Source organism: Coregonus lavaretus, assembly GCF_964263955.1.
Source record: "Coregonus lavaretus genome assembly, chromosome: 34".
Lineage (NCBI taxonomy): Eukaryota > Metazoa > Chordata > Actinopteri > Salmoniformes > Salmonidae > Coregonus > Coregonus lavaretus.
This window is the reverse complement of record NC_140021.1, coordinates 29,781,315-29,808,617: the sequence shown is the minus strand read 5'-3', so window position 1 is coordinate 29,808,617 and position 27,303 is coordinate 29,781,315. Positions and strand designations below refer to the sequence as shown.

Sequence of the window (27,303 nt, the reverse complement as noted above, 5' to 3'; positions counted from 1 at the left end):
TGGGAACAGATTTCCTAACTTAAACAATTTTTTTGCTGAATTCCTGGTGATTTTAGTCTTTTTTTTTACACCCCCCCCCCCCCCCCCCGACTATTGACATTTATTAACAACCACCAGATGATGTTATAACTCAACATAACATAACTTAATTTATGACAGAATAATTACATTAATATGAAACGTGATTACCAGTATGTTTTCACATCATTAGATTAGATTAATTTATCAGTCATGAATGGTTATGAACACAAAAATCATCTACCTGGTTGTGCATCAGCGAAAAACTTAAGTCTAAAACTTAGTACACTATCAAACAGTAACTTCAACAGGCTTCATCAGTGGTGACCATGCCTTACCAGGGGCCTGGCAGTTGAAGATGTCGGGGGCGTAGAGGCATCGTCCCGTCTCCTCTGCGATGTGGGCGTAGTCTAGCTGACTGAGACCGCTGACTGCTGGTAGGAAGAGGTTCCACAGCCCCGCCTCTCTGGCCTTCACCTAGGGGGGATATCTTAAATTACCTCTGAACTCAAACACCGCTCCAGGGTGAAGTTTCCCCTAGGTACAGATCTAGGATCAGCTTCTCCTCCCCAATCCTAACCTTAAGCATTAAATGGGGAAAATGCAATACTGACCCAAGATCAATGTCTAGGGGCAACTTCAACTTACTCCTCAAACACTCTACAAGAGCTGACATCAAAGAACACCAACATCACCCCCTCGTGTCCTTCCTTACCTTCAGATCCTCTATCACCTGGGGAGTGTGCCATCTCTGGGGCGAGTGGGCGTGTTTAGAGTAGTACTCTGCCACTTCCTGGGGGGAAAACAGTCAGAGTCATTCACTGGTGAATATACAAACTGTGGACTAATTCAGGAGGTTGCAACTTTACAATACAGTACACTCAGACAGAAATGTATAATGACTACAGAAGAGACAGACTCAATGAGGATATGGAATCATCAGCTCTTGTACAAGCTCTTGTCTTGTATCCATTGTTGTTTCCATTTAATACGTCCCAGATGCTCTTTATGAGGTATGTGAACAATGTGTGTGTTTGTTGACGGATGTAAGTGTGAGTGCACTTAGCTCGCTCCCTCCAGCACTCTCTGTACCTCATTACCCTGACCGCCACTCTGACTCATACAACCCAGTAATGAGGAGTTCCTCCAACTGTCTTCTCTGCTCTTGACCTCTGACCTTTGAACTGACCTGCTGAGCAGGAAGCACGTGTTGTTTCATGAACTCTGTGACCTGCCGGTGGACAGCCTGGCCTTTAGCCGTCTGGAGGAACAGTCTGGCATCAGCATGGACCGACCTGGAGGGGCTACAAACAGGCAGACACACACAAACATACCATTTCAGTTATTATACACACAGGCACTATTTATTATGAGATGATAGACTGTAGTTTTAGTATCATGTTAACCTCTCTGCAATCTGCAGCCCAACCTGGGCCAACAGCTCCACACTCTGGCCAAACTGGGCAGCATTGGGAGCACTGGCATTGCCCAGGAGGTGGCGCGCATAGACCCCCTATAACAGAGAGAGAAAAAGAAAGAGAGGAGCGAGAGAGAGAGAGAGGGAAGGAGTTACAGACATACAAACAGAGACAAGATCCTCTGTGAGCAGAGACAAGATCCTCTGTGAGCAGAGACATTTCTCTAAACTATCGCAGTCCTCAGAAGTCCTCTATCAGTAAGATAGTATTATCAGCACGAAAGAGGGAAAATGGCATCAGAGATAGATGAAAGCTGATTGATGATTTTTTTTTTTACAGATCATACCACAGCAGTCTGCTTTGGTACAGAATAAAGATAATGAAAGCAGACAAGACAAAGTGTGTGTGTGTGTGTGTGTCTGTCTTGATGAGATTGATGAGATGAGACTGTGGACCTGGGAATAGTTTGAGCTCATTAGCTGCCTCTTCAGCTGAACAGTGCCAAAGAGATGACAAGTTGAGAGATACAGAGAGAGAGCATCAAAAAATGCAACACTGTGTGTGTGTGTGTTTGTGTGTGTGTTCCTTCATTTACACCAGTCCATCTGGCATTTCAATGGCCATCATGTGCATTCAGGAACATGTGCTATCACTGAAAAGGTGCATATTATGGTGTAAAGTGCTTAAGTAAAAATAAGTACTTAAGTACTAATAAGTAGTTTGTTGGGGATATTAGTACTTTACTTTACTATTTATATTTTTGACAACTTTTACTTTTACTTCACTACATTCCTAAAGAAAATCATTTACTTTTTACTCCATACATTTTCACTGACACCCAAAAATACTGAATACTTAACAGGACAGGAAAATTGTCAAATTCACACACTTATCAAAAGAACATCCCTGGTCATCCCTACTGCCTCTGATCTGGCAGACTCACTAAACACAAATGCTTCATTTGTAAAGATGTCTGAGTGTTGGAGTGTGCCCCTGGCTATCCGTAAATTTTAAAAAACTAGAAGATGGTGCTGTGTGGTTTGCTTAATATAAGGAATTTGAAATGATTTATACTTTTACTTTTGATACTTAAGTACATTTTAGCAATTACATTTGATACCTAAGTATGTTTAAAACCAAATACTTACAGAATTTTACTCAAGTAGTATTTTACTGGCTGACTTTAACTTGAGTCATTTTCTATTAAGGTATCTTTACTTTTACTCAAGTATAACAATTGGGTACCTTTTCCACCACTGATCTTATCGTATTGTTTGTGTTTGTGTGTGTGTGTGAGACAGAGAGAGAGAGAGAGAGAGAGAGAGAGAGAGACAGAGAGAGAGAGAGAGAGACAGAGACAGAGACAGAGACAGAGACAGAGACAGAGAGAGAGAGAGAGAGAGAGACAGAGAGAGAGAGAGAGAGAGAGAGAGAGAGAGAGAGAGACAGAGAGAGAGAGAGAGAGAGAGAGAGAGACTAACCTGAGCGATCCCTGCCATCTTAAAGACAGAGAGGGCCAGGTAGAAATTGAGCTGAGGCAGAGAAGATGGGATCTCCCGGCAGCGGCAGTAGATGGAGATCAGGTCCTCAGGAGAAGGTATACCTGGCCATTTAGAAATACATAGACAGAGAAAAAGAGAGAGTTAACCAATAGCATTACACCAAGCAGAATCATTTTCTGACAGATGAAAATCAAATTAGGCCACATAAAATCCAAGCTGTAGAGAACAGAGTAGGACTACATTGCCCCTAGAAACGAATCTAAGGTCTGTTTCCAGAGTTCTTGCTTAATGGTTTAAGTTAGGGTTTAGAGCTTGTAAGCAGATCCTAGATCTGTGTTAGTTCTGCCTGCCGCATCTTTAACAGTGTCAGATATAAGAGTTCAGAGGTCATACCCTCCACACCCCTCAGGCTGCCCATGTTGCTGAGGAGGCTCATGCTGCTGGGCCAATAGTTGGGCATCAGGAAGTAGGCCAGGTCTGCCATTGGCTGGCCCGTGGTGGAGAGCTCCCAGTCCAACACAGCCACCACACGAGCCTAGAGAGAAAGATTACATTTGTCTATTAGATATGCACACTTCAGTCATTCATTTCCTCTACCACATTAGTCTCATATACAATGAAAAACACCTTTAGAAAGGTGCTATAAAATGCAATTATTTATTACAGTATTATTACTGTTTAATGTAAGGTTCATGTCATGTCATGCTTCTACCTCAGTAGGATGGAATATCAGGTTGTCCACTCGAAAGTCCCCATGGACAAGGGCCACTTCATTGTCATTGGTCGGCAGGTTGCTCAACAGCCAATCAGAGAGCTTATCCATAACTGGGATTTCTTTGTGGGCAGCTGCTCTGTATTGCTTTGTCCAGGTAGACACCTTTTGATTAATAAACGGTCAAAGTGAAAATTATATTTCAAGACCAAAGTGGAATGCAAATGGGATTGGAAAGGGAAAGGAATAACATGGAATGGGAATAAGTGGAGGATATCTATCTTTTACCTGTCTCTTGCAGTATCCAGGCCCTCTCCCGTACCCCTCTAGGTCCATGGTGGTTAGGTCCAAGGAGTGAAGACGGGCCAGAACCTCCACTGCAGACACATACAGTGCTGCCCTCTCCGCTGCACTCACCCCTGGGAGCCTCAGGTCCCGGAATATACGCCCCTACACCACACAGAGAGGGGAATGCAATGACATCTGACCAAACGGCTCAGGAGTACACAAACGTAATACTCATCAGCCAGAGTGAAAGAGTGTGAAAGAGTGAAAGTTTGTGTGTAACTCATACTAGAGCTCAACAGTGCATTTAAAGGCTCACACAGATGGTGTGAGTTTGTGCACAGCATTGACCTACCTGTACATGCTCCATCAGGTAGAACTCAGTTCCGATCAGCCCTGTGTCAGTGCAGTGTAGTAGTGGCCGGGGTACTGGGAACCCAGCAGAGAACAGGGCCTTCTGCACCCGATACTCTCTGTCCACCTCACACACAGAAAACAGAAATGTGACACATCAGCTCAACGGGGGCGGATGATGCTAGTTCCTACTTCACAGTAGGGCCATTTTGCAGAAATGCCTTCTTGAACATGTGAATTTTCATGTGCCTTAATTACAAACATGTATGGGATCTGTAAATATGCATACAAATGTTAAATTATTAGCCTAGTTTAGCCAAGGAGAAAGCACTGAGCTATATAGTTGTAAATGAGAACTTGTTCTCAACTGGCTTACCTGGTTAAATAAAGGTTAAATAAAAAAATAAAAAATATAGGGGGAAAGACAGGATCCTTCCTGGCTAGCCATAATTGGCTGAGATAATGGAGTGGTTGACCATGCTGATGGTTGGCCATGCATTTATATATGATGCTGAATGGGGGCGTAAACAAAGAAGAGCTCTCTAGCACAACACAATCTTTCAAGGGCATTTTCTCTAACTTGTCTCCCTAAGTGGGATAACAAATGTATCAACTTTTAAAGCAGCATAACTTTCACATGCATATTGTGTATGACATGCCATTTTGGAGCTCTGAATCGAAATGTTGGTAATAAAAATAAATAAAAAACATTTTTGATTTTTCGACATAAGCCTCGGTTGGGACGGGCGTTCACGAATGTCTACCCTTCCAAATAAATAAAAGTCATGCATACATGACATAATGTATCAAATCAAAAGCATTTTGTTGGGTTATTATTATTACATTCTCTAGTCTATCCCAAGCATTGACAAAACCATTAAACACTCCAGGCACCCAAGCTATAGACTGTTCTCTCTGCTTCCGCATGGCAAGCGGTATCCGTGCATCAAGTCTGACACCAACAGGCTCCTGAACAGCTTCTATCCCCAAATCATAAGACTGCTAAATAGCTAGCAAAATTGCTACATGGACTATCTGAGTTGACACTTGTATTTATGTATTTATTTTTGCACTGTCTCCATGCACACTCACAGGACTGTACATATACGCACACTAACACTCCAACACACATATATTTATCCTGATGCCTAGTCACCTTACCCTATACATATCTACCTCTACCACTCAAGTAGCCTATCCCTGCACATTGGAAATATGGTTTTAAACTGTCCCTGTATATAGCTTCTTACTTTCTCGTGTTCTTCTTATTTGTATTTATCTTGTGTTTTTGTTCTACCTTATGTTATTTTTTAGTACTACATTGATATTGATCACTGCATTGTTGGGTTTAGAGCTTACAAGGCATTTCACTGTACTTGTAACTTGAAACTTTGTCTCCCTCTACTGGAGAAAAATAATACAGCTAAACAACTACAACTGTGTCAAAGAGCACAGTGCATTTTACTAGTGTTCTTGCTCATTTGCAAACTATTGAGAAGGTTTTGCAGCATAACTACCTTGTGAGCCCCTGGCAGAAGCATTCCAGGCGGTTTCTTTCTCAGCACATAGCTGTCAGAAGGTGTCTGGATAAGGAAGGTGGGGTTGGACTGTCCAGCACTGAAATGAGCAGACACGGAAGGCATGGACAGTGTCTCACTACATTTTATGAAGCATGCACATTTATATGGAACTAGAACGCTTTAGATAAAAGGTGAGCATACCTGTATTGTCTGACAGTGAACCTGTCATTGTTGGACACCCCTCGTGCCTTTCCAGACAGATATCGCTGAAGATTGACAGTGTTGAACCTGTGCTGCTCCCGAACAGGAGTTGTTGTTTGGTCTTCCATATTTCAGTCTGGATTAATTATTTGTAAAAGCAAAGGTCAAAGTAATGAAAGTTGAATGAATTAACAAATCTCGTACAATATGGATAGTCGAATTGTTTCGTTTTAGTCGACAGAGGTGAGCATCCGTGTTTTACAGATCAAACCTTGCGCAGGCAGACTTTTTCTGTAAAACGTCGCTGCAAAGAGTGACTGAACTCATTTCACAGATCGGTGAAAGCACATATTTGCTGATGGCACGTACTGAGCGATGGTAGAATTTTCAGATGCAGTAGAGATCATGTATTTATAGGACACTTTTTACTCATCGCCGCTTGTTTCCGCCCGGATTGTATTTACAGAAACACTGGTTGCCAGCTGATTCGAGCTGTGTAGACGTGTACTAGCCCATCATCCATCGCGTGTAATCTTTAGGTAATTGTCAAGGTTTGGAAATCTAGGCATTTTACATTTGAACAACGGAGTAGTGTGCCTTATTCCTTATAGAAACATGACCTCAGTCGAAGAACTGAAGCTGCGAGTGAGGGAGCTGGAGAATGAGTTGATCAAGTGTAAGCAAAAGCGATGTACGGCGATGTGTGCTGAGGAACCTGCCGACAACAACCAACCTCATCACAGACCAAGGATCGACAAAATGAGTGCAGAAGTAGTGGATTCAAACCCTTACAGGTATGGTAGCTGTCAAAATCTAACTGCCGCGAATTGAGTCATTCGTGATCGTGAATGCATAAGAGACACCCCAGAAATAAGGACCACATACCGGCATATGGTGTAAACTGCTTACCTCAACATGTTCTTACCTTGCAGTCGTCTGATGGCTTTGAAGCGAATGGGCATTGTTGAAGATTACGAGGTAAGATACAATTGTATGTAATATTGTTATCTGATACACATCTATGGTTGCACAATTTCCCCAACGTTTCGAGGCTTTCTAGAAATCCCTGTTGGGGGATTCCTGAATTTACGTTATTTTAAATCCTACATAGATCTAATATGACAATAAAATGGCATTCATTTCTATTCTACTGTTAAACAGAAAATCCGGACGTTCACTGTAGCTGTGGTGGGTGTTGGAGGAGTTGGAAGTGTGACTGCAGAAATGCTCACAAGATGTGGCATTGGTAAGGTAATACAAAGTTAACATTACTACATCAACATATCTTTATATCATTTGTTTCAACCTTATGTTTCCGATGGACAATGTCCATCAATTCAACATACATTGCATCATTCTGCCTTGTTGTGTCTTCTCTTTGTACAGCTCATCCTGTTTGACTATGACAAAGTGGAGCTGGCCAATATGAACAGGCTGTTCTTCCAGCCTCACCAGGCTGGCCTCAGCAAAGTAGAGGCAGCTGAACATACACTCAGGTACAGTGACCTGAGGGGCCACGTTCAGTAGGCAAACGTGGAACGTTGCAGATAAAAATGTCATGAATAGACCAGACATGATTCCCCATTCTACATGTCAGAGATGTTGGTCCTATGTAGGGCTGTTGTGATGACTGTGTTACCGCCACACCGGCGGTCACGAGTCACGAAGGCAGCCAAATTCCACTTGAGCGTTTAGTCACTGTAATTAGGCTTCTCCAAGCGCTGATGCTGCTGCTGGTCATTAGTAGCCTACCAAACTTGCTAACTGTCTGGTACTCAGCACTCTATTGTCCCTCTAATCACTCTTGACATCAATGCAAATCCATTCTAAATCAAAAGAAATTTCACACATTATTTAGTATATATAAAGACAAGATTAAATCAAGAATAGTCTGATGGGTGACAATATTAGCCTATCACTTGTGAATTATATATTATCACTTGTGAATGATGCCCAGCATAAGAAACAATTCCTTTTTTTTTGTGACTTTTTAGAATCATAGTCACACACCTCATGTAGCCTAACCCATAGGCCTATATGTTTTGATAAGGTTTGTATCACAACTAAAGTGGCCAAATAACTTAAAATTAAGCACATTAATCCGCTTTATAACCAGTGTAGAGCCTAACTGGCATACATAGGCGGCGCGTGAGTTTCAAGTTTGGGGAAAATCATTTTCACCATAAAAATGCACCTTTTATAATAAAGTCATTACTTGCATAATTGCATTTGCGGTCACTTTTGATAATGGTGTTTTCTGCTAATGGAACATTTGCGCTTATAGCCTACTGCCACGTGCACATTGCTGCGATTATAATGTGAAGAAATAGCCTAATAGTTTATCAACATTTTAAGCTAAACGTTCTGATCTGTTGCGTCAGCCACATTGCATAAAAATGTTTTTTTGATGATAGTGGTTGTATTAATTTGGGATCTATCGCATCCCACAACTGTCCCAGACTATGTTTGGAATATTTATTTCTCGCACAGAATAGAATAGTTTGACTTTTGTACTATGGGGGATAGTAGATTGAAATAGGCTAGTGCTTTTGCTGTTCGTTAGGCCTACTCATCTTATTTGCTGACGAAAAGTAAATGTGGACAGTTCTTCCAATACCTTCAATATGCACCTCGGAAATTGGATAAGGACGTGCGCAGTTGCATCCCCGATGTGTCTGTCTTCACTTGTAGCCTGTGAGAAAGACCCGATCACGTGATAGAGAGCCATGTGAGTGAGAGGTGATTCGGAGCACTCAGCACTTAGGGAGAAAGGAACTATCAAGTGCTTGTCAAATTGTGAATGCGTGACTGATGAAGTGTGTACAGCCTGCGCAAAAAACAAAGCAGAGCTCCTGCCTTTCAAGCAACTTTTTTCAAATCATCATTAGTCGCATCATGCAGCCTTACAATGTATTAAAAATCAAAACATATAGCCCAGCCTTTGTATCACAACTAAAGTTACATAAATAACTCTCAATTAAGCATATAGGAATATCTGTTTCTTTAACCGTCCACACAGAATAGCCGTATGTGCGCACTCCCTCAAATCGTTTGAAGAAAATATCCTTTCCATTTTAATCAGATTTGTTCAATTGTATTCTTCATACTATAAAATAATGTCATGGAATGCTGAGCAAATCTTGTCTGCTAAATGAACTAGTGTAGCACACAGCCATTTGGCATAGCCAGATCAGGACCTAACATAAGGACAACTCAGAGTATGCTATTCTGTTCTTCTGAAATAGACTACATTTTCTTCATATAATGTTTCTTTAGACCTGTCTAAAATAAATCATGGATTTATTATGAACGTGTAGGCTATATTACGTGGATTTATTCGACTTTTTAAAATGTAGATGTTCCAAAGGTCTGCATCAGTGGCTTGTAGGCTACGCGTGGAAGCCAGGAGATGCTAAACGTGTTTATGTTAAGAGACCAGCAGTTATTTGCTTGACAATCACCGACTGACAACATTTCATGACTGCCACAGCCCTACTCTCGACCAGTGGAGTTTCATCCACACAAGTTTTCCTTTGTTAACAATAATACGTGAGAACAATCTGAAGTCAGAAATTCACTCACAATGAACCCAAACAGAGATTCTGGTATGATTTGGCGAAGTCCATGTCCAGGCAGAGTAAACACAATTAGAGTCAGTCTGAATGAGGAACAGCAGCAGTCCTGATGGGGTTGTCTGTCTGGGCACATCCTCACACACTATGATCTGTAAAAACACACAACCCCCCCCCCCCCGACACACACAGGAACGCACGCACACACACAAACTGTGTGGAATTTAACGGTTCTACGTCATATATTTCTATCTGAACATTCCACAACATTGTGTCCTGCTAAACCACTGGTCTGTCATATTATGTCATGTCTCTATAAGGTGCTTACATATTTTTTAATTCTGTCAACAGGAATATTAACCCAGATGTCCAGTTTGAGACCCACAACTACAACATCACCACCATGGAAAATTTTGCACATTTCATGGATCGCATAAGGTGAGAACTTGTCGTCTCCTATCTCATAAGTGCCGTATAATACTGCTTGTGTGGTCACTGCTACAGAGCATTTTCAGTATTGAATTGCTCCACTGCTGTCCCATACAGCATGACAGTGTTGCCTCTCCATTCTCTGACTTTCAAGTTGATTCGAAAACGTCATTGTATTACAGTATGACATTGGATGCGTTACTTTCCATGATGAGGACAACTCTGAAGTGAAAACACATCACAACAATAATCTAGAAAAGGGGGATTCTTTTGGTTAAACTTTCATGATCTATCATAACACAAATAACTTCTGAAATGTCCACATGTTCGCTACATGGTCATTCTGTTTATAAGTACTCTGTGTTGTCTCAGTTATGGGTCGCTTCAAGAAGGAAAGGCCGTAGACCTGATACTGAGTTGTGTAGACAACTTTGAGGCCCGGATGGCCATCAACACAGTCAGTACTAAAATATATCCCTCATTCCCTGACAATAAAACATACATTATTGTGTTGGTGAAGATCAGATGATGTATGTTGGTCATCTTCTTGCTGCCTAGGCGTGTAACGAGCTGGGTCAGATCTGGATGGAGTCAGGTGTGAGTGAGAATGCTGTGTCTGGACACATCCAGCTCATCATCCCGGGGGAGACGGCCTGCTTCGCAGTACGTCACAACACACACTTAGGATGTGTCCCAAATGCCACCCTATTCCCTATTTTGTCCAGGGCTAAAAAATAATTTTGACCAGGGCCAATATTGCTCTGGTTAAAAGTAGTGCACTATATAGGAAATAGGGTACCATTTGCAATATAATTTTTTCAACTTAAAGACATGTTCTGGTACTTTGGTGACTTGAGTGACAGCTAGCAAGTATCACACACTGCAGAGCGAAAGAGAGAGTGCAATGACGTGGTACACATATCTGCACATATGTGATATAGTACTCCATTTTCGTGGGCACTACTTTCAGAACTACTGAAAGTATACAAAAGTACCGGAGTGTCCCTTTAATATAAATGGATGGCTGTTAACTCATTCCTAACACAAGCTTTGATTGTCCCTGTGACAGTGTGCTCCTCCCCTGGTGGTGGCAGCCAACATTGATGAGAAGACCCTGAAGAGGGAGGGGGTGTGTGCTGCCAGCCTACCCACCACCATGGGTGTGGTGGCAGGGATCCTGGTCCAAAACGTCCTCAAGTAAGATCTGGATTACATTAGTTTGTAAATGAGACCTGGGTCATATTCATTAGGCACCACACGGAAGAAAACAGACTGAAACAGAGGCACTATCTGAACTTGTCCAATAAGCAACACTGTTTTCTGTTGAGAAGCATTTTGCTACGGTGTGCCCTAATGACTACGACCCTGATCATAGCCCATCACAAATACCCATAACAGGGTTTCCTATGAAGATATCCTAACAGTGGTTCATGGTCCTCAGGTACCTGTTGAAGTTTGGCACAGTCAGCCATTACCTGGGCTACAACGCCATGCAGGACTTCTTCCCCACTATGGCCATGAAGGCCAACCCCACATGCGATGACCGCCACTGCAGGAAACAGCAGGATGACTATAAGGTGACTGACCAAGGAGACCCTTTACTCCTTTTTCTTTCTCTGTCGCTCTACTTCACCCATCATGACCTGGGGTGTGTACATGACCGGGTACAGTTGTAATTCAGTGGTGTGTGTGTGTGCTTTGTGGCCCACAGAAAAAAGAGGCAGAGCGACCCAAAAAGGTTGTAGAGGAGGTGGTGGAGGAGGAAGTGGTTCACGAGGAGAACGACTGGGGTGAGTTAACTAGAGCGTTGATATTGCCTCAATGTATTGTCCATAGTAAGTGATGCTGTCTAGGTACCATTACTGACCTATGTTGCTCTGTCAGGTATTGAGCTGGTGTCGGAGCAGACGGAAGAGGAACTTCATGCGGCCTCAGGCCCCGTCCCTGACCTCCCAGAAGGTATCACTGTGGCCTACACCATCCCTGAGAAGGTCAGTACCATACAGTCCTCATAAGAATACGACTGTTATTTTTTTTAAATTACCGCAACAATGCATCGCCCCTTGAGGATCTCGAACCCAGGTCTCCCAGCCACTATGCAGACCTCCTAACCAATGCTCCAATAAGGGGGGAAGGGGGTCATAACGCCTACCACAGGAGGCTGGTGGCACCTTCATTGGGGAGAACGGGATCGTAGTAATGGTTGGAGTGGAATGAGTGGAATTGTATCAAATACATCAAACGCATGGTTTCCATGTGTTTGATGCCATTCCATTTACTCCGTTCCAGACATTATTATGAGCCGTTCTCCCATCAGCAGGCTCCTGTGATGCCTACATAGGCAAAGTTTGTTCCGGTAAATAAGGTACTCTGTATGGTACAGACAAGCCAAGTCACCAGTCTCTATTTCTGGGCCGGTGAAAGTAACCGGTACACCTCAAGGAGGCATCTCAATCAAGTTTTGACTAATAATGACTTCTGTCCTCTTTTCCAGGAGACCGGGGCATCAGGAGGGGAGACGGTGGAGGAAACCGAACAGAGTCTAGAAGAGCTGATGGCCCAGATGAGAAAGATGTAACCGGGACCAGGAAGACACCTCTACTATCAGACAACCATCATCATCGTCATGCATCGCTTATCTCAGCAACATCGCAAAGAACCTACCACCTTCAATAACGAAGCATTGACACCATGCAAAGCTCCATTGCAGGGGGCATACTGTATCTTTATTCTTATTCTTAAATAAAGCACGATTTTTCATACCCACTATACGTACTACAGTATCAATACTACCTAATACATGTACTTCTGCTCCGTCGACATTAAAGGGAATGCAATGCATGGTTAATGAGCTCAAGTGCTGCTTTTGATGATGATCTTCATATTCCCCAAGGGTAGGAATTTACTAGTGTAAAGCCTGTTCAATATGGAAACATATAGCTGTTGTAATTCAATTTGAATTTCAGCATCGGAGAGCACAAACTGGAGGCTGAAATACCTTATGCTGCCTCTAATTTGTATGTAATTATATTAAATTAACTTTTGCATGATGTAATGTACCAGGTACATACAGATGTTAGCTATATAATTCATTATGCTTGTGTCACATGTTGACCACGAGGAAATACTGTTGTAACACTCGCAATTGAATAAGTAATCAATCATTGCAGTTATGGATGCAGCCTCGGACCAACTATTCCTACCGTATAGAATGCTAATTAATTAATTAAATTGTTAATGCATTTCATCCTTCTAAAACATTTTGAATGATGGTGAATGAGGCCCATCATTTCTCTGCATGACAAACCTGCCTTAAATGTATCTGCTCTGGTCTGTACTGCGATGACAACAAGTGGCCTCTGCAACTCGTTGTGGCGCTATGGACCAGTGCTACTCCATGTCATACTCTCAGCTGTTTAAACTGATATACCTGTAACTGAAACTTTCTCTGCTGAAACTGTACCGACTGACTCTCTGTACACACTTTGTTTCAATAAAGTATTTATTAGCCAGAATACAGGATGCAGTTGATTGTAGTTTATGGTATTCCCTTTTTTCCTTTACATTGTCTTACACAATGATTGTGTATGTGTGCCATTCAGAGGGTGAATGGGCAAGACAAAATATTTAAGTGCCTTTGAACGGGGTATGGTAGTAGGTGCAAGGCGCACCGGTTTGTGTCAAGATCTGCAACGCTGCTGGGTTTTTCACGCTCAACAGTTTCCTGTGTGTATCAAAAATGGTCGACCACCCAAAGCACATCCAGCCAACTTGACACAACTGTGGGAAGCATTGGAGACAACATATGTTTCTTAAGTGGGAATTTCAGCATAACATTTCCTACAGGTTTCCTCATGGTTCTATTTAAAGTCATGTTCTCAAATTGTTCTGAGAACATTAAGAAAACTTCTGTGGGAATTTCAGTACTTCAGCATAACGTTTTCTGCAGATTTCCTCATGGTTGTATTTAAATAATGTTCTCAGAACATTAAGAAAACTTTCCATAAAAACCACAAGAAAACATTATTAATGTTCAAATAACATCCAAAGTATGTTATTTAAAAACATATACATTCCATTCTCAGCGTCAACAAAACTCTCTATCCTATTTCTTGATAAGTCTTAATCTTAATGAGTGATTGTTTCCTTTGAAATGGGGTCTGTTTGAATAGACTAAAATGAGCACCTTTGTATATGTAAAAGAAACATGGCATGCTAGCTCCATCCTTGTGGCGCAGTGGACTAACTCCATGGATAGAGAATATAAGATCATAGGTTTGAATCTCACTGATGCCATGACACAATAAAAAAGAAATGTGTTTGCATGATTAATGCCTCAGCAAATGAATTTCCATGTTACACAGGCAGCCCAATTCGGATCTTTTTTTCACTACTTGGTCTTTTGACCAATCACATCAGATCTTTTCACCTCAGATCTTTTTCAGAGCTGATCTGATTGGTCAAAAGACCAATTAGTGAAAAAAATATCTGAATTGGGCTGCTTGCCCATGTGTCCTGTCTGTGCTTGGAGTTCAAAACAGTTAACCCAATCTAAATTAAAGTCTTATTGAAACATGTTCTCAGAACATTATTTAATTACCTATTCAAATAACCTATTATTTCCATTCTCAGAAGGTTAATAAAACCTCCTAGGAAAACTTTCAGGGAACCATAGTAAAACGTTCTCAGAACCTCCCTGCAACCAAATAATTTTCTTTCCCAGAGCAGGTGTAATTTTCACTACTGTTCTCAGAACATTTAAAAAACGTACAGTTTTACCGGTCAGGAAACGTATGTCTTCGTTCCCAGAACCAATGGGAAACCAAAAATGCACGTTCCCACAACTTCCAAGGAACCAAATGTGCTAGTTGGGATGTGACAATAAACCCACTGGGCACACACTGGTTGAATCAACCTTGTTTCCAAGTAATTTCAATGAAATGATGTTGAAACAACGTGGAATAGACGGTGAATTGACGTCTGTGCCCAGTGGGAAATGTAACAACAGGGTTGTATTGATTAGTGCACACCATAGAAATACGTAGCAAAACAACTGTTTCTTATTGGACGAGTTTAGGTAGTTCCTCCCTGTTTCAGTCCATTTTCTTCCGCTTGGTACCTATCGAATACGACCCAGATGTAATTTTGAGGGTTGAAGAAAGTTGTCACCAAATTCTCTGATCTAACATCATAACAATCACATACTGTTGTGGATGTACAGTGGTACGTGTGTGTGTGTTTCTGACTCACTCCAGGTTGTTCTGGAGGTAGTGGAGGACTCGTTGAAGGCTACAGTCTGCTGTGTCTTTACCCAGAGTCAGCTGCTCTGGGTGGAGGGCTCGCCGAGGCAGCAGAGTGAAGCCATACTGCACAGAAAAAGAGACACACACAGTCAATTCATTGTTAAAACATACACATTACACAACCCACTCACACATGCACACACGCACACACGCACACACAGACTGAAGCCATACTGCAGAGATAGACACAGTCAATTCACTATTAATGTATACGGCAATTCCACGGTGACAGAGAGATGCTGAGACTCAGATTTTCACTTAATAATGTATGTCAAACAAAAACCAATAATTGCAAAGTCAAACAAACAATACAACTCTATGCACAAGGACTACTTTTAACAATTTCCACTACATTTTAAGTGAAAAGTCTGAGTCTCAGCATCACTCGGTTATTGTGGAATTTCCCATACACATTACCCACCCACCCACACACACCACAGCCTTACTGCAGAAAGAGAGCGGCAGAGTGCTCTCATGTGTCCTCACCATATGGCCTTTCTGGTGGGCAGTCTTCTGGCAAATCCTCACAGACCTCTTCCTCCGTTTTTTGGCTTGCTCATACCTGTTAACAGATGACTCGTCAATCACAAAGCATTATGTCTTATAATACAGCATGCAGAGATGACAACTTCACTTGAAACCCATTGACCCATCCACCCACACACCAGTGTTTCTATTAGCCAGTAATTGCCGGATTTTGGCCGATAAAATAAATGAAAAGCCGATAAATAAAATTGTAGTTGGTCAAATTGTCCGGGGCTGCCCTGCTGCTTAGGAGAGGATAGAAAGCGAGAGAGGAGCCTTGGCCTAGGCTACTGTTGATTGGGAACATGGGGGACTTTTTAATTTAAGTAAAACGTAAGTTAGAGAGTATGTCTATAAGTGACTTGGCTGTGCGAGTAAAAAAATGTATTGGTCGCCTCGGTGCTGCACATTCATTAACCTCACTCAAAACATCCTATTTTCAAGGAGGCTAAGACCATGATTTGGTCAAACAGTAAAGTACATTATCCTCATGATTCCTGTAATTAAAGTGTCTGCCTGCCAGCCCCTGTACTTGTTTCACTGGGGCCTGCTGCTGTGTCAAACAAGCCTCTATCTCTCTCTCTCTCTCTCTCTCTCTCTCTCCTTTCCCGGGGGGAAAAAAATGCTCCTGGAGAAAGAAAAGTGTTCTGATTGTATAACATTTGAAAATCCAATTGCTGGGAAAACACAGCTATCCTGTTAGATACATGGAGAGAGGATGTTCTCAGATTTCTGTAGATATATTTTTAATTGTTCAACCCCTATTTTGAGCTCAAAAGCAACTATTTTACAAATAAGATATTTGCTATGGCTTTGAGTGCATAGGTCTAATTGGGTGCTAGGCTACTGCAAAAAAAAGAAGACATTAAATGTACTATTAGATTAATACATGGCTACTATGAATGGGTATTATCTTTAGAGTTAGTGATCTAGCTAATGTGTTTTGAGTTTTCACTTCCTCATGTGGTGAATTAGCCCCAAATAAATGTGCCTATGATATTAGTGCACATAAAGATGTAGGCAAATTCATCTCTATTGAACAACAAAAATCTGAAAATTCAGGAGCCCTAGTTTAACAGTAAAATATAACAATAGCATAATTGTCTACCCAAAGTGCATGACAATCACTGGATTACGGTGCACATTTTGCACATAAGCATATTTTAAATCACAACATGAAAAGATGTTGAAATAACGTATTTCTTCAATACTGTCACGTTCGTTTATAGACGGGATGGACCAAGGCGCAGCGTGATATGCATACATGTTTATTTACGAAGAAACACAACGACAAAACAATAAACAAACGATACGTGAAGTCCAAGGCAGCACAACACAACATACCTTAACACGGAACAAGATCCCACAACCCACTAGTGCCAATAGGCTACCTAAGTATGGTCCCCAATCAGAGACAACGAGCAACAGCTGCCTCTGATTGGGAACCACACAGGCCAACAGATCTATACATACTAGATCCAAACCTAGAAAATAACACATAGGAACATACACAACAAGGAAAATCACACCCTGACTCAACAAATAAGAATCCTCAGAGTCAGGGCGTGACAGTACCCCCCCCCCAAAGGTGCGGACTCCGACCGCACAACATAAACATAACAGGGTAGGGGCCGGGTGGGCATTCCGCCTCGGAGGCGGATCCGGCTCAGGGCGTGACCACCACTTACTCTCCACCTCCCTGTTGCGCCCCTGGTCTGGTCTGGACCTCGGCGCGCTGCTTCCCCTCTCCTTCCTCCCACGAAGTACCAAGCCATGTCTGGACCCTGGTGTGGGAGACCCCGAACCTGGAGAGGGGCTGACGTCTGGGTCTGGACTGGAACCGCTGACTGGAGCTGGACCTGACGACGGTGGAGCGAACTGCTCTGGCTCCGGAGTGGAGCCGCTGACCGGAGCTGGATCAGGCACCGGTGGAGCGGACTGCTCTGGCTCCGGTGTGGAGCCGCTGACCGGAGCTGGATCAGGCACCGGTGGAGCGGACTGCTCTGGCTCCGGAGTGGATCCACTGACCGGAGCTGGACTAGACCCCGATGGAGCAGATTGCTCTGGCTCCAGAGTGGAGCAGCTAACCGGAGCAGGATCAGGCACCGGTGGAGCGGACTACTCTGGCTCCGGAGTGGAGCAGCTGACCGGACCAGGCACCGGTGGGACAGGCACGGGCCGTGCCGGACTGGACACACGCACCACTGGCTTGGTTCGAGGAGCAGGAACAGGCCGGACCGGGCTGGCGACGCGCACCATTGGCTTGGTGCGAGGGACAGGAACAGGCCGGACCGGGATGGCGACGCGCACCACTGGCTTGGTGCGAGGGACAGGAACAGGCCGGACCGGGCTGGCGACGCGCACCACTGGTTTGGTGCGAGGGGCAGGAACAGGCCGGGCCGGGCTGGCGACGCGCACCACTGGCTTGGTGCGAGAGCAGGAACAGGCCGGACCGGGCTGGCGACGCGCACCACTGGCTTGGTGCGAGGGGCAGGAACAGGCCGGACCGGGCTGGCGACGCGCACCACTGGTTTGGTGCGAGGGGCAGGAACAGGCCGGGCCGGGCTGGCGAAGCGCACCACCGGCTTGGTGCGAGGGGCAGGAACACGTTCGTTTATAGACGGGATGGACCAAGGCGCAGCGTGATTTGCATACATGTTTATTTACGAAGAAACACAACGACAAAACAATAAACAAACGATACGTGAAGTCCAAGGCAGCACAACACAACATACCTTAACACGGAACAAGATCCCACAACCCACTAGTGCCAATAGGCTACCTAAGTATGGTCCCCAATCAGAGACAACGAGCAACAGCTGCCTCTGATTGGGAACCACACAGGCCAACAGATCTATACATACTAGATCCAAACCTAGAAAATAACACATAGGAACATACACAACAAGGAAAATCACACCCTGACTCAACAAATAAGAGTCCTCAGAGTCAGGGCGTGACAGTACCCCCCCCCCCAAAGGTGCGGACTCCGACCGCACAACATAAACATAACAGGGTAGGGGCCGGGTGGGCATTCCGCCTCGGAGGCGGATCCGGCTCAGGGCGTGACCACCACTTACTCTCCACCTCCCTGTTGGCCCCTGGTCTGGTCTGGACCTCGGCGCGCTGCTTCCCCTCTCCTTCCTCCCACGAAGTACCAAGCCATGTCTGGACCCTGGTGTGGGAGACCCCGAACCTGGAGAGGGGCTGACGTCTGGGTCTGGACTGGAACCGCTGACTGGAGCTGGACCTGACGACGGTGGAGCGAACTGCTCTGGCTCCGGAGTGGAGCCGCTGACCGGAGCTGGATCAGGCACCGGTGGAGCGGACTGCTCTGGCTCCGGTGTGGAGCCGCTGACCGGAGCTGGATCAGGCACCGGTGGAGCGGACTGCTCTGGCTCCGGAGTGGATCCACTGACCGGAGCTGGACTAGACCCCGATGGAGCAGATTGCTCTGGCTCCAGAGTGGAGCAGCTAACCGGAGCAGGATCAGGCACCGGTGGAGCGGACTACTCTGGCTCCGGAGTGGAGCAGCTGACCGGACCAGGCACCGGTGGGACAGGCACGGGCCGTGCCGGACTGGACACACGCACCACTGGCTTGGTTCGAGGAGCAGGAACAGGCCGGACCGGGCTGGCGACGCGCACCACTGGCTTGGTGCGAGGGACAGGAACAGGCCGGACCGGGATGGCGACGCGCACCACTGGCTTGGTGCGAGGGACAGGAACAGGCCGGACCGGGCTGGCGACGCGCACCACTGGTTTGGTGCGAGGGGCAGGAACAGGCCGGGCCGGGCTGGCGACGCGCACCACTGGCTTGGTGCGAGAGCAGGAACAGGCCGGACCGGGCTGGCGACGCGCACCACTGGCTTGGTGCGAGGGGCAGGAACAGGCCGGACCGGGATGGCAACGCGCACCACTGGCTTGGTGCGAGGGACAGGAACAGGCCGGACCGGGCTGGCGACGCGCACCACTGGTTTGGTGCGAGGGGCAGGAACAGGCCGGGCCGGGCTGGCGACGCGCACCACTGGCTTGGTGCGAGAGCAGGAACAGGCCGGACCGGGCTGGCGACGCGCACCACTGGCTTGGTGCGAGGGACAGGAACAGGCCGGACCGGGCTGGCGACGCGCACCACTGGTTTGGTGCGAGGGGCATGGAACAGGCCGGACCGGGCTGGCGACGCGCACCACTGGCTTGGTGCGAGGAGCAGGAACAGGCCGGGCCGGGCTGGCGACGCACACCACTGACTTGTTGCGAGGGGCAGGAACAGGCCGGGCCGGGCTGGCGACGCGCACCACTGGTTTGGTGCGAGGGACAGGAACAGGCCGGACCGGGCTGGTGACGCGCACCACTGGCTTGGTGCGAGGAGCAGGAACAGGCCGGGCCGGGCTGGCGACGCACACCACTGACTTGTTGCGAGGGGCAGGAACAGGCCGGGCCGGGCTGGCGACGCGCACCACTGGTTTGGTGCGAGGGACAGGAACAGGCCGGACCGGGCTGGCGACGCGCACCACTGGTTTGGTGCGAGGGGCAGGAACAGGCCGGGCCGGGCTGGCGAAGCGCACCACCGGCTTGGTGCGAGGGGCAGGAACACGTTCGTTTATAGACGGGATGGACCAAGGCGCAGCGTGATATGCATACATGTTTATTTACGAAGAAACACAACGACAAAACAATACACAAACGATACGTGAAGTCCAAGGCAGCACAACACAACATACCTTAACACGGAACAAGATCCCACAACCCACTAGTGCCAATAGGCTACCTAAGTATGGTCCCCAATCAGAGACAACGAGCAACAGCTGCCTCTGATTGGGAACCACACAGGCCAACAGATCTATACATACTAGATCCAAACCTAGAAAATAACACATAGGAACATACACAACAAGGAAAATCACACCCTGACTCAACAAATAAGAGTCCTCAGAGTCAGGGCGTGACAGTACCCCCCCCCCCCAAAGGTGCGGACTCCTACCGCACAACATAAACATAACAGGGTAGGGGCCGGGTGGGCATTCCGCCTCGGAGGCGTATCCGGCTCAGGGCGTGACCACCACTTACTCTCCACCTCCCTGTTGCGCCCCTGGTCTGGTCTGGACCTCGGCGCGCTGCTTCCCCTCTCCTTTCTCCCACGAAGTACCAAGCCATGTCTGGACCCTGGTGTGGGAGACCCCGAACCTGGAGAGGGGCTGACGTCTGGGTCTGGACTGGAACCGCTGACTGGAGCTGGACCCGACGACGGTGGAGCGAACTGCTCTGGCTCCGGAGTGGAGCCGCTGACCGGAGCTGGATCAGGCACCGGTGGAGCGGACTGCTCTGGCTCCGGTGTGGAGCCGCTGACCGGAGCTGGATCAGGCACCGGTGGAGCGGACTGCTCTGGCTCCGGAGTGGATCCACTGACCGGAGCTGGACTAGACCCCGATGGAGCAGATTGCTCTGGCTCCAGAGTGGAGCAGCTAACCGGAGCAGGATCAGGCACCGGTGGAGCGGACTACTCTGGCTCCGGAGTGGAGCAGCTGACCGGACCAGGCACCGGTGGGACAGGCTTGATGCGAGGAGCAGGAACGGGCCGGACCATACTGGGAACACACACCACTGGCTTAGTGCGGGGAGCAGGAACGGGTCGGGCCGTACTGGGAACACGCACCACTGGCTTAGTGCGGGGAGCAGGAACGGGCCGGACCGGACTGGCGACATGCAACACTTGCTTGGTGCGAGGAGCAGGACTGGGTTCCTTTATAAACCCCCGCTCCTTCTGCTGCCTCCTGCTGCCTCGTCGTCCACGCCGTGTGCCCCCCCCCAAAAAATTATTGGGATTGCCTCTCGGGTGTCCGTCGTCGGCATGGTTGGCGCCGTTTCTCCTCTCCTGCCTGGGCCCTTTCCCTTTCGCGAATATCTCCTCCCATGACCACCATTTGCCCACATGTGACATGTAAGTATGGTCCCCAATCAGAGACAACGAGCAACAGCTGCCTCTGATTGGGAACCACACAGGCCAACATATATCTATACATACTAGATCCAAACCTGGAAAATAACACATAGGAACATACACAACAAGGAAAATCACACCCTGACTCAACAAATAAGAGTCCTCAGAGTCAGGGCGTGACAAATACCATCTCAGTAGTCTATTACACCTTTTAATAAAGCACTGTGAATGACGTTATAAGATGATAGGCCTACTCATTATTTATATTGCTTGATGCCGCAATAAAGAAATTGGGGCGACCAAATCATGGCTGGTGCCACCAATTGAAAAACTTAGGGGAAAATGTTAGTCTGGAGCCCTACTACAAGGGGAATGTCCTCTCTATGGACAAGTTTTAATATTGTAGTGGACAAAGATGAGAAGAATATTCGCAAGGCCAAATGCAGGCTACTGTGCAACTCGCTATTCAAAGTAGGATGGAATTTTGGAACTTAATTTATTGGAACTTAATTTATTTATTGTATTTATAAACATTTGTTTTATCATTATTATTATTGTATATCATTGTTGTTATTGTAGGCCTATTTATTAATCTAAACCAGTTCTTTAAATATGCAAAACGTGTTTTGTTTCATTCTGTTGAGACATTTTCTTTGGCTAAATTAAGTTAAATCTGTCTTTTTAATTGTGTGCGCCTTATTTAGTTTAAGATAGGTTATAAGTAGGCCTGTTGTAAAATAAATATCATCACCCTATTGCTGTCATGTATTGGGTGTACGGTAGGCATTAACCTTTCTTGGTAATTTCTGCAATAAAGCCTGTTCAAAAATGTTTATGAAGGTTTAAGCCAGCTCGCAAGTGTTTTCTTTCATTCTGTTGAGCCATTTCCTTTGGCCAAATGAAGTTCCAACTGTAATGTTGTGTTTGCCGAAATATAATATCCTGCTCGTATTTTCCCTATAAAGAATGGCTTCACTTACTTCTGATATTACCCGAATAAAGTTTAGAAACTTTTGTGAAGGTTTGGAGTGGTGTGGCTGTTAACCTATTATACTGCAGGCCTATGGTATAAAGGCAGTGCGCACCGGCGCTACAAATGTCTCCGGCAGTTGAACTAGAGGTGTGGAAGAATGTTTTAGGCCTGCCAGAGTTACTCCTATACTATAACAATATAATGCTTATCTTTAAAAAATATATTCTACTAGAACATTTACGAATTAGCATCCTTCTGTACGCCTATAGCCAATCTGTATAGCAGACGCAGTAGACATCTCTCTCTCTCTAGAGCTAGGCCCAGCTTCTCTTCCTTTATATATATATATTTTAAATATTAATATTATACAGTGGACACCTAAGCCTAAAGGCCTATGCAATGCCCTGATGCATTTAGTGATCAAATCTCTGACAGCTGAACTGTAAGGTGGAAAATTATTGTTTTAGGAAAGTAAAAACCAATAAAGGCTATAAAGTTGTGCATATGCTCCACATCGAAACACAAGGAATAGTGTTTTTGTAATTAGTTATAGATGCTTTTTAAGGACACATAAATGTGTCGTATTTGGCCAATATCCCTCGTTTATTGATGGAACTGGCTGTGTGGGTGGACGGCCTAATGGGTTATGCAATCAATGCATATGGATGACCAGTAAATCTATCAAATGTCAGATAAATCAAAATATTCCGGTCACTTGTCTGGCGCCAAATTTTCCTGGCGGAAACCCTGCCACACACACACACACACACACACACGACCCCAAAAACACACACACACACTTGTTCTGTTTCTGGTAGAGAATGGCCAGGGAGTCCAGTTCCCGTGCAACACAGACGTGGTCCAAGCCATATGCCTTCTCACTTATCTCCAGGGCCTGCTTGCAGAACTGCTCTGTGTTGCCATACTTCCTCCACTGGACATAAACCCCGGCCAGCTGGTGCAGCGACAGGGCCACACTGGGGTGGTCCGGGTCCAGGGCCGTCTCCCAGATCTCCAGAGACCTCTGTAAGGGGGCTACCGCCTGGAGAAACATGGATGGGCAGACAGACAGACAGACAGACATTTATCATGTAGTACTTGGACAGAACAGCGCCGGAGAAGATGGCTGCCGTTTTACATCCCTCCCCCCAAGGCACTACAGAGGGTAGTGCGTACGGCCCAGTACATCACTGGGGCCAAGCTTCCTGCCATCCAGGACCTCTATACCAGGCGGTGTCAGAGGAAAGCCCTCAAAATTGTCAAAGACTCCAGCCACCCTAGTCATAGACTGTTCTCTCTGCTACCGCACGGCAAGCGGTACCTGAGTGCCAAGTCTAGGTCCAAAAGACTTCTCAACAGCTTCTACCCCCAAGCCATAAGACTCCTGAACAGCTAATCATGGCTACCCGGACTATTTGCACTGCCCCCCCACCCCATCCTTTTACGCTGCTGCTACTCTGTTAATTATTTATGCATAGTCACTTTAACTCTGCCCACATGTACATATTACTTCAACTACCTCAACTAGCCGGTGCCCCCCGCACATTGACTCTGCACCGGTACCCCCCTGTATATATAGCCTCCTTACTGTTATTTTATTTTACTTCTGCTCTTTTTTTCTCAACACTTTTTTTGTTGGTTTTATTTTAACTTTTTTGTTAAAAATAAATGCACTGTTGGTTAAGGGCTGTAAGTAAGCATTTCACTGTAATGTCTGCACCTGTTGTATTCGGCGCATGTGGCCAATAAAATTTGATTTGATTTGATTTGATTTGACAGCATGACAATATACACAAAACATTAAGAACACCTTTCTAATATTGAGTCCCCCCTTTTGCCCTCAGAATAGCCTCAATTCGTTGGGGCATGGACTCTACAAGGTGTCGAAAGCATTCCACAAGGATGCTGGCCCATGTTCTCCAATGCTTCCCACGGTTGTGTTAAGTTGGCTAGATGTCCTTTGGGTGGTGGTGAACCATTCTTGATACACACGGGAAACTGTTGAGCGTAAAAAAAACAGCAGTGTTGCAGTTCTTGACACAAACCGGTGCGCCTGGCACCTACTACCATACCCCATTCAAAGGCACTTAAATATTTTGTCTTGCCCATTCACTCTCTGAATGGCACACATACACAATCCATGTCTCAATTGTCTCAAGGCTTAAAAATCATTTTTGTAACCTGTCTCCTCCTGATCATCTACACTGATTGAAGTGGATTGAACAAGTGACATCAATAAGGGATCATAGCTTTCACCTGGATTCACCTGGTCAAATGTTTTGGGGCGCTGAGCATATTTTAGGTATTGTGAGCGGAAACTTGAACGTTGTGAGAATTTTTTCAACTTCCAGCACGCGTTTACAGTACTGAGGCTGTACCAGTTTTAGACAGTAGCCTATAGGCTATTGTGGCTGTTTGAGCATAATGTAGGCCTACCAACAAAAACAATGGCACAAATCCCATAACATTTTCACATGGAAATAGCTTTTGATTTTTATGATACAGCCTACATTAGCCTATATGTGGTGTTCAATGCAGACCTAAATTGCATGATACTTGAAAAAACGTTTTTACATTATGAAGGGCTTGACATTAATTATTTTTTACTTGGTCTGTAACACCATTGGCCAAATAGGTGACTGTAAATTGCATTTTATTGTGTTGTATCATGCAAGAAACCCCTTTACAAAATACAATGAATTATTATTACTATACAGAGAATTAGACAATGTAGGCTATCAATCTGCATATTGGCTTTTTTACATATTCAAGCATGTCTCAAAATACAACACCGCCCCTTTTTATTAAGACATAAGCTACCTGACTGGCTTTTCAAAGACAGCTTGAAATGTAGCCTTGAAATGTAGGAAGCATTAACTCCCCATTGCTGACGTATCCTAATTTATCTATAACTGGGATAATAACTCGCTAACTAGCAAAGAATATCAACAAATGTGCACACGCGCGGGTCTGCGCTCTGATCTGTGCTGATTTTAAATAGAGCATTCACTCGCAGATGATTGAAAGACCGCTCGTGTGCCACCCCCGCCGATAGAAATATACTCCGTTGTGCTCTGGCTCTGCCTACAACAAAATCACAGACTCAATCTTGCAAAGTTAAATTTGTTTTGGTTTGTTGCATAGAAAACTGGCTGTTATAATTAATCAATAAGGCCCGAGGAGGTGTGGTATGTTGGCCATATATCACAAACCCCCGAGGTGCCTTATTGCTTTTATAAACTGGTTTCCAACATATTTAGAGCATTAAAAATAAACGTTTTGTCATATCTGTGGTATACCACGGCTGTCAGCCAATCAGCTCAGCATTCAGGGCTCGACCCCCCCATTTTATAATGTAAATTCGATCAAAGAAAAAACGTTGATCTATATACTGAAAACTAATGGGCAGAACTCAGTGAAGTTCAATCTCTTGCATCTCTGCTCAGCCTGGCATTTCTTCTGAGCCACAGTCCTGAAGGAGGTGCGTGGCGCGCAAGCGCACAGTTTAGAGGGAACATTGCTGGTCAGTCTATGTCATGGAAAGAGCAGGTGGTCATAATGTTTTGTACACTCAGTGTATATAAACATGAATTACACTGTATGACTGAGTGGTGTAATATTGCCCCTAATCTCCTATACAGTATGTCTGCAGTAATACCCATAGAAATAGAATGAATGAAATCGTCATTCAAATCAATCGGTCTGTACCATAGAGAATGATAGAGGTCTGTAGTGCCCAAAAGACGATTTTAGCATAGGTAGCACCATTGAGGACTTTCACCCTTTTGAAGTAGTTAACTGCATGGGACTTCATATGGGTTAAGGAAGGATCACATCATTCCATCCAGGTCATCAGGAGGGATCAGCCAATTAATAATATTTGTGAGCAAACATTACATAACTGCAGGTGGCAGTAAATTGCCAACCTTGATTTTGTACCTGTTCAAACAACACACTCCAGGCGGCAGTATGCACACCTTCAGTTTTTTTTTACCAACTCATAGAAGTAGTTGAAGAAAATTAACTACTTCAAAATGAAGATGACCTCAATGGCGCTTCCCATGCACTCACAGATACCATAATGGGACAGATACAAAGAATAGTCCTATATCATTCTATAAGGTCTGTACTGGGTGGACCAGCAGCAATTTACTAACCACTTCGTTTGCACGTACCTGACTTTGTCTTTGAGGAAGCGGTCCAGTGTTTCATACAGGTTGGCCAGTCTGGTAATGCTGTCCCCGCTCTCACAGCTCTTCTCGTAGTGCTTCAGAGAGTCAAATTACTCAGTGGCCAAGGAGCTCTTGTCTTTGCCCACATACTGCTAGTATGCCAGCAACTATGAGAAATTGCCCCTAGGAACACGTTTCAAGTTTCATTAGTCGTATGTACGGGAAACACATGGTATACACCGTCCAACGAAATGCTTACTTGCAGGTTCCTTCTCGACATTGCAACAACAATAAGAAATAATAAAAGATAAGAATACGAACGGAAAGTAAATGGCTCAGAAGAACATAATTAACATAAGTATAATACAGGAAGGCACAATTT

At 45.2% G+C, this 27,303-nt stretch overlaps 2 protein-coding genes and 1 pseudogene across 4 annotated transcripts in view; 1 reads left to right on the top strand and 2 right to left on the bottom strand.

Annotated features, from left to right (window-relative positions):
• Positions 1-6,305, bottom strand: part of LOC311109427 (acyl-CoA dehydrogenase family member 11-like) — a 78,481-nt gene extending 72,176 nt beyond the window's left edge. The window contains exons 1-11 of the mRNA XM_084152314.1: positions 6,011-6,305; positions 5,807-5,906; positions 4,291-4,416; positions 3,939-4,100; positions 3,651-3,815; positions 3,332-3,473; positions 2,918-3,039; positions 1,425-1,531; positions 1,208-1,322; positions 734-811; positions 357-495 (exon numbers count right to left, since the gene is read on the bottom strand). Of these exons, the coding sequence (XP_084008440.1) occupies positions 357-495; positions 734-811; positions 1,208-1,322; positions 1,425-1,531; positions 2,918-3,039; positions 3,332-3,473; positions 3,651-3,815; positions 3,939-4,100; positions 4,291-4,416; positions 5,807-5,906; positions 6,011-6,138 (1,384 nt within the window). The 5' untranslated portion in view covers positions 6,139-6,305. The remainder of the gene's footprint in view (positions 1-356; positions 496-733; positions 812-1,207; positions 1,323-1,424; positions 1,532-2,917; positions 3,040-3,331; positions 3,474-3,650; positions 3,816-3,938; positions 4,101-4,290; positions 4,417-5,806; positions 5,907-6,010) is intronic.
• On the top strand, positions 5,693-13,526 carry LOC311109428 (ubiquitin-like modifier-activating enzyme 5). 2 transcript variants are annotated; one of them, XM_084152316.1, is made up of 13 exons: positions 5,693-6,000; positions 6,622-6,804; positions 6,943-6,988; positions 7,172-7,261; positions 7,397-7,506; positions 9,934-10,020; positions 10,384-10,468; positions 10,570-10,674; positions 11,081-11,208; positions 11,453-11,588; positions 11,723-11,801; positions 11,896-12,002; positions 12,506-13,526. In XM_084152316.1, the coding sequence occupies exons 2-13, from the start codon at positions 6,626-6,628 to the stop codon at positions 12,587-12,589; spliced, it is 1,236 nt and encodes a 411-aa protein (XP_084008442.1). In that variant the 5' UTR covers positions 5,693-6,000; positions 6,622-6,625; the 3' UTR covers positions 12,590-13,526. The 2 variants fall into 2 exon arrangements, with proteins under 2 accessions (XP_084008442.1, XP_084008441.1); XM_084152315.1 differs by lacking the exon at positions 5,693-6,000 and having other exon boundaries at positions 6,481-6,804.
• A 1,731-nt stretch (positions 13,527-15,257) lies between these two features.
• Positions 15,258-27,303, bottom strand: part of LOC311108916 (nephrocystin-3-like) — a 28,395-nt pseudogene continuing 16,349 nt past the window's right edge. Inside the window, exons 16-19 of the transcript in view lie at positions 26,921-27,073; positions 23,550-23,791; positions 15,801-15,876; positions 15,258-15,377 (exon numbers count right to left, since the gene is read on the bottom strand). The product of the transcript in view is annotated as a nephrocystin-3-like (transcript). The remainder of the gene's footprint in view (positions 15,378-15,800; positions 15,877-23,549; positions 23,792-26,920; positions 27,074-27,303) is intronic.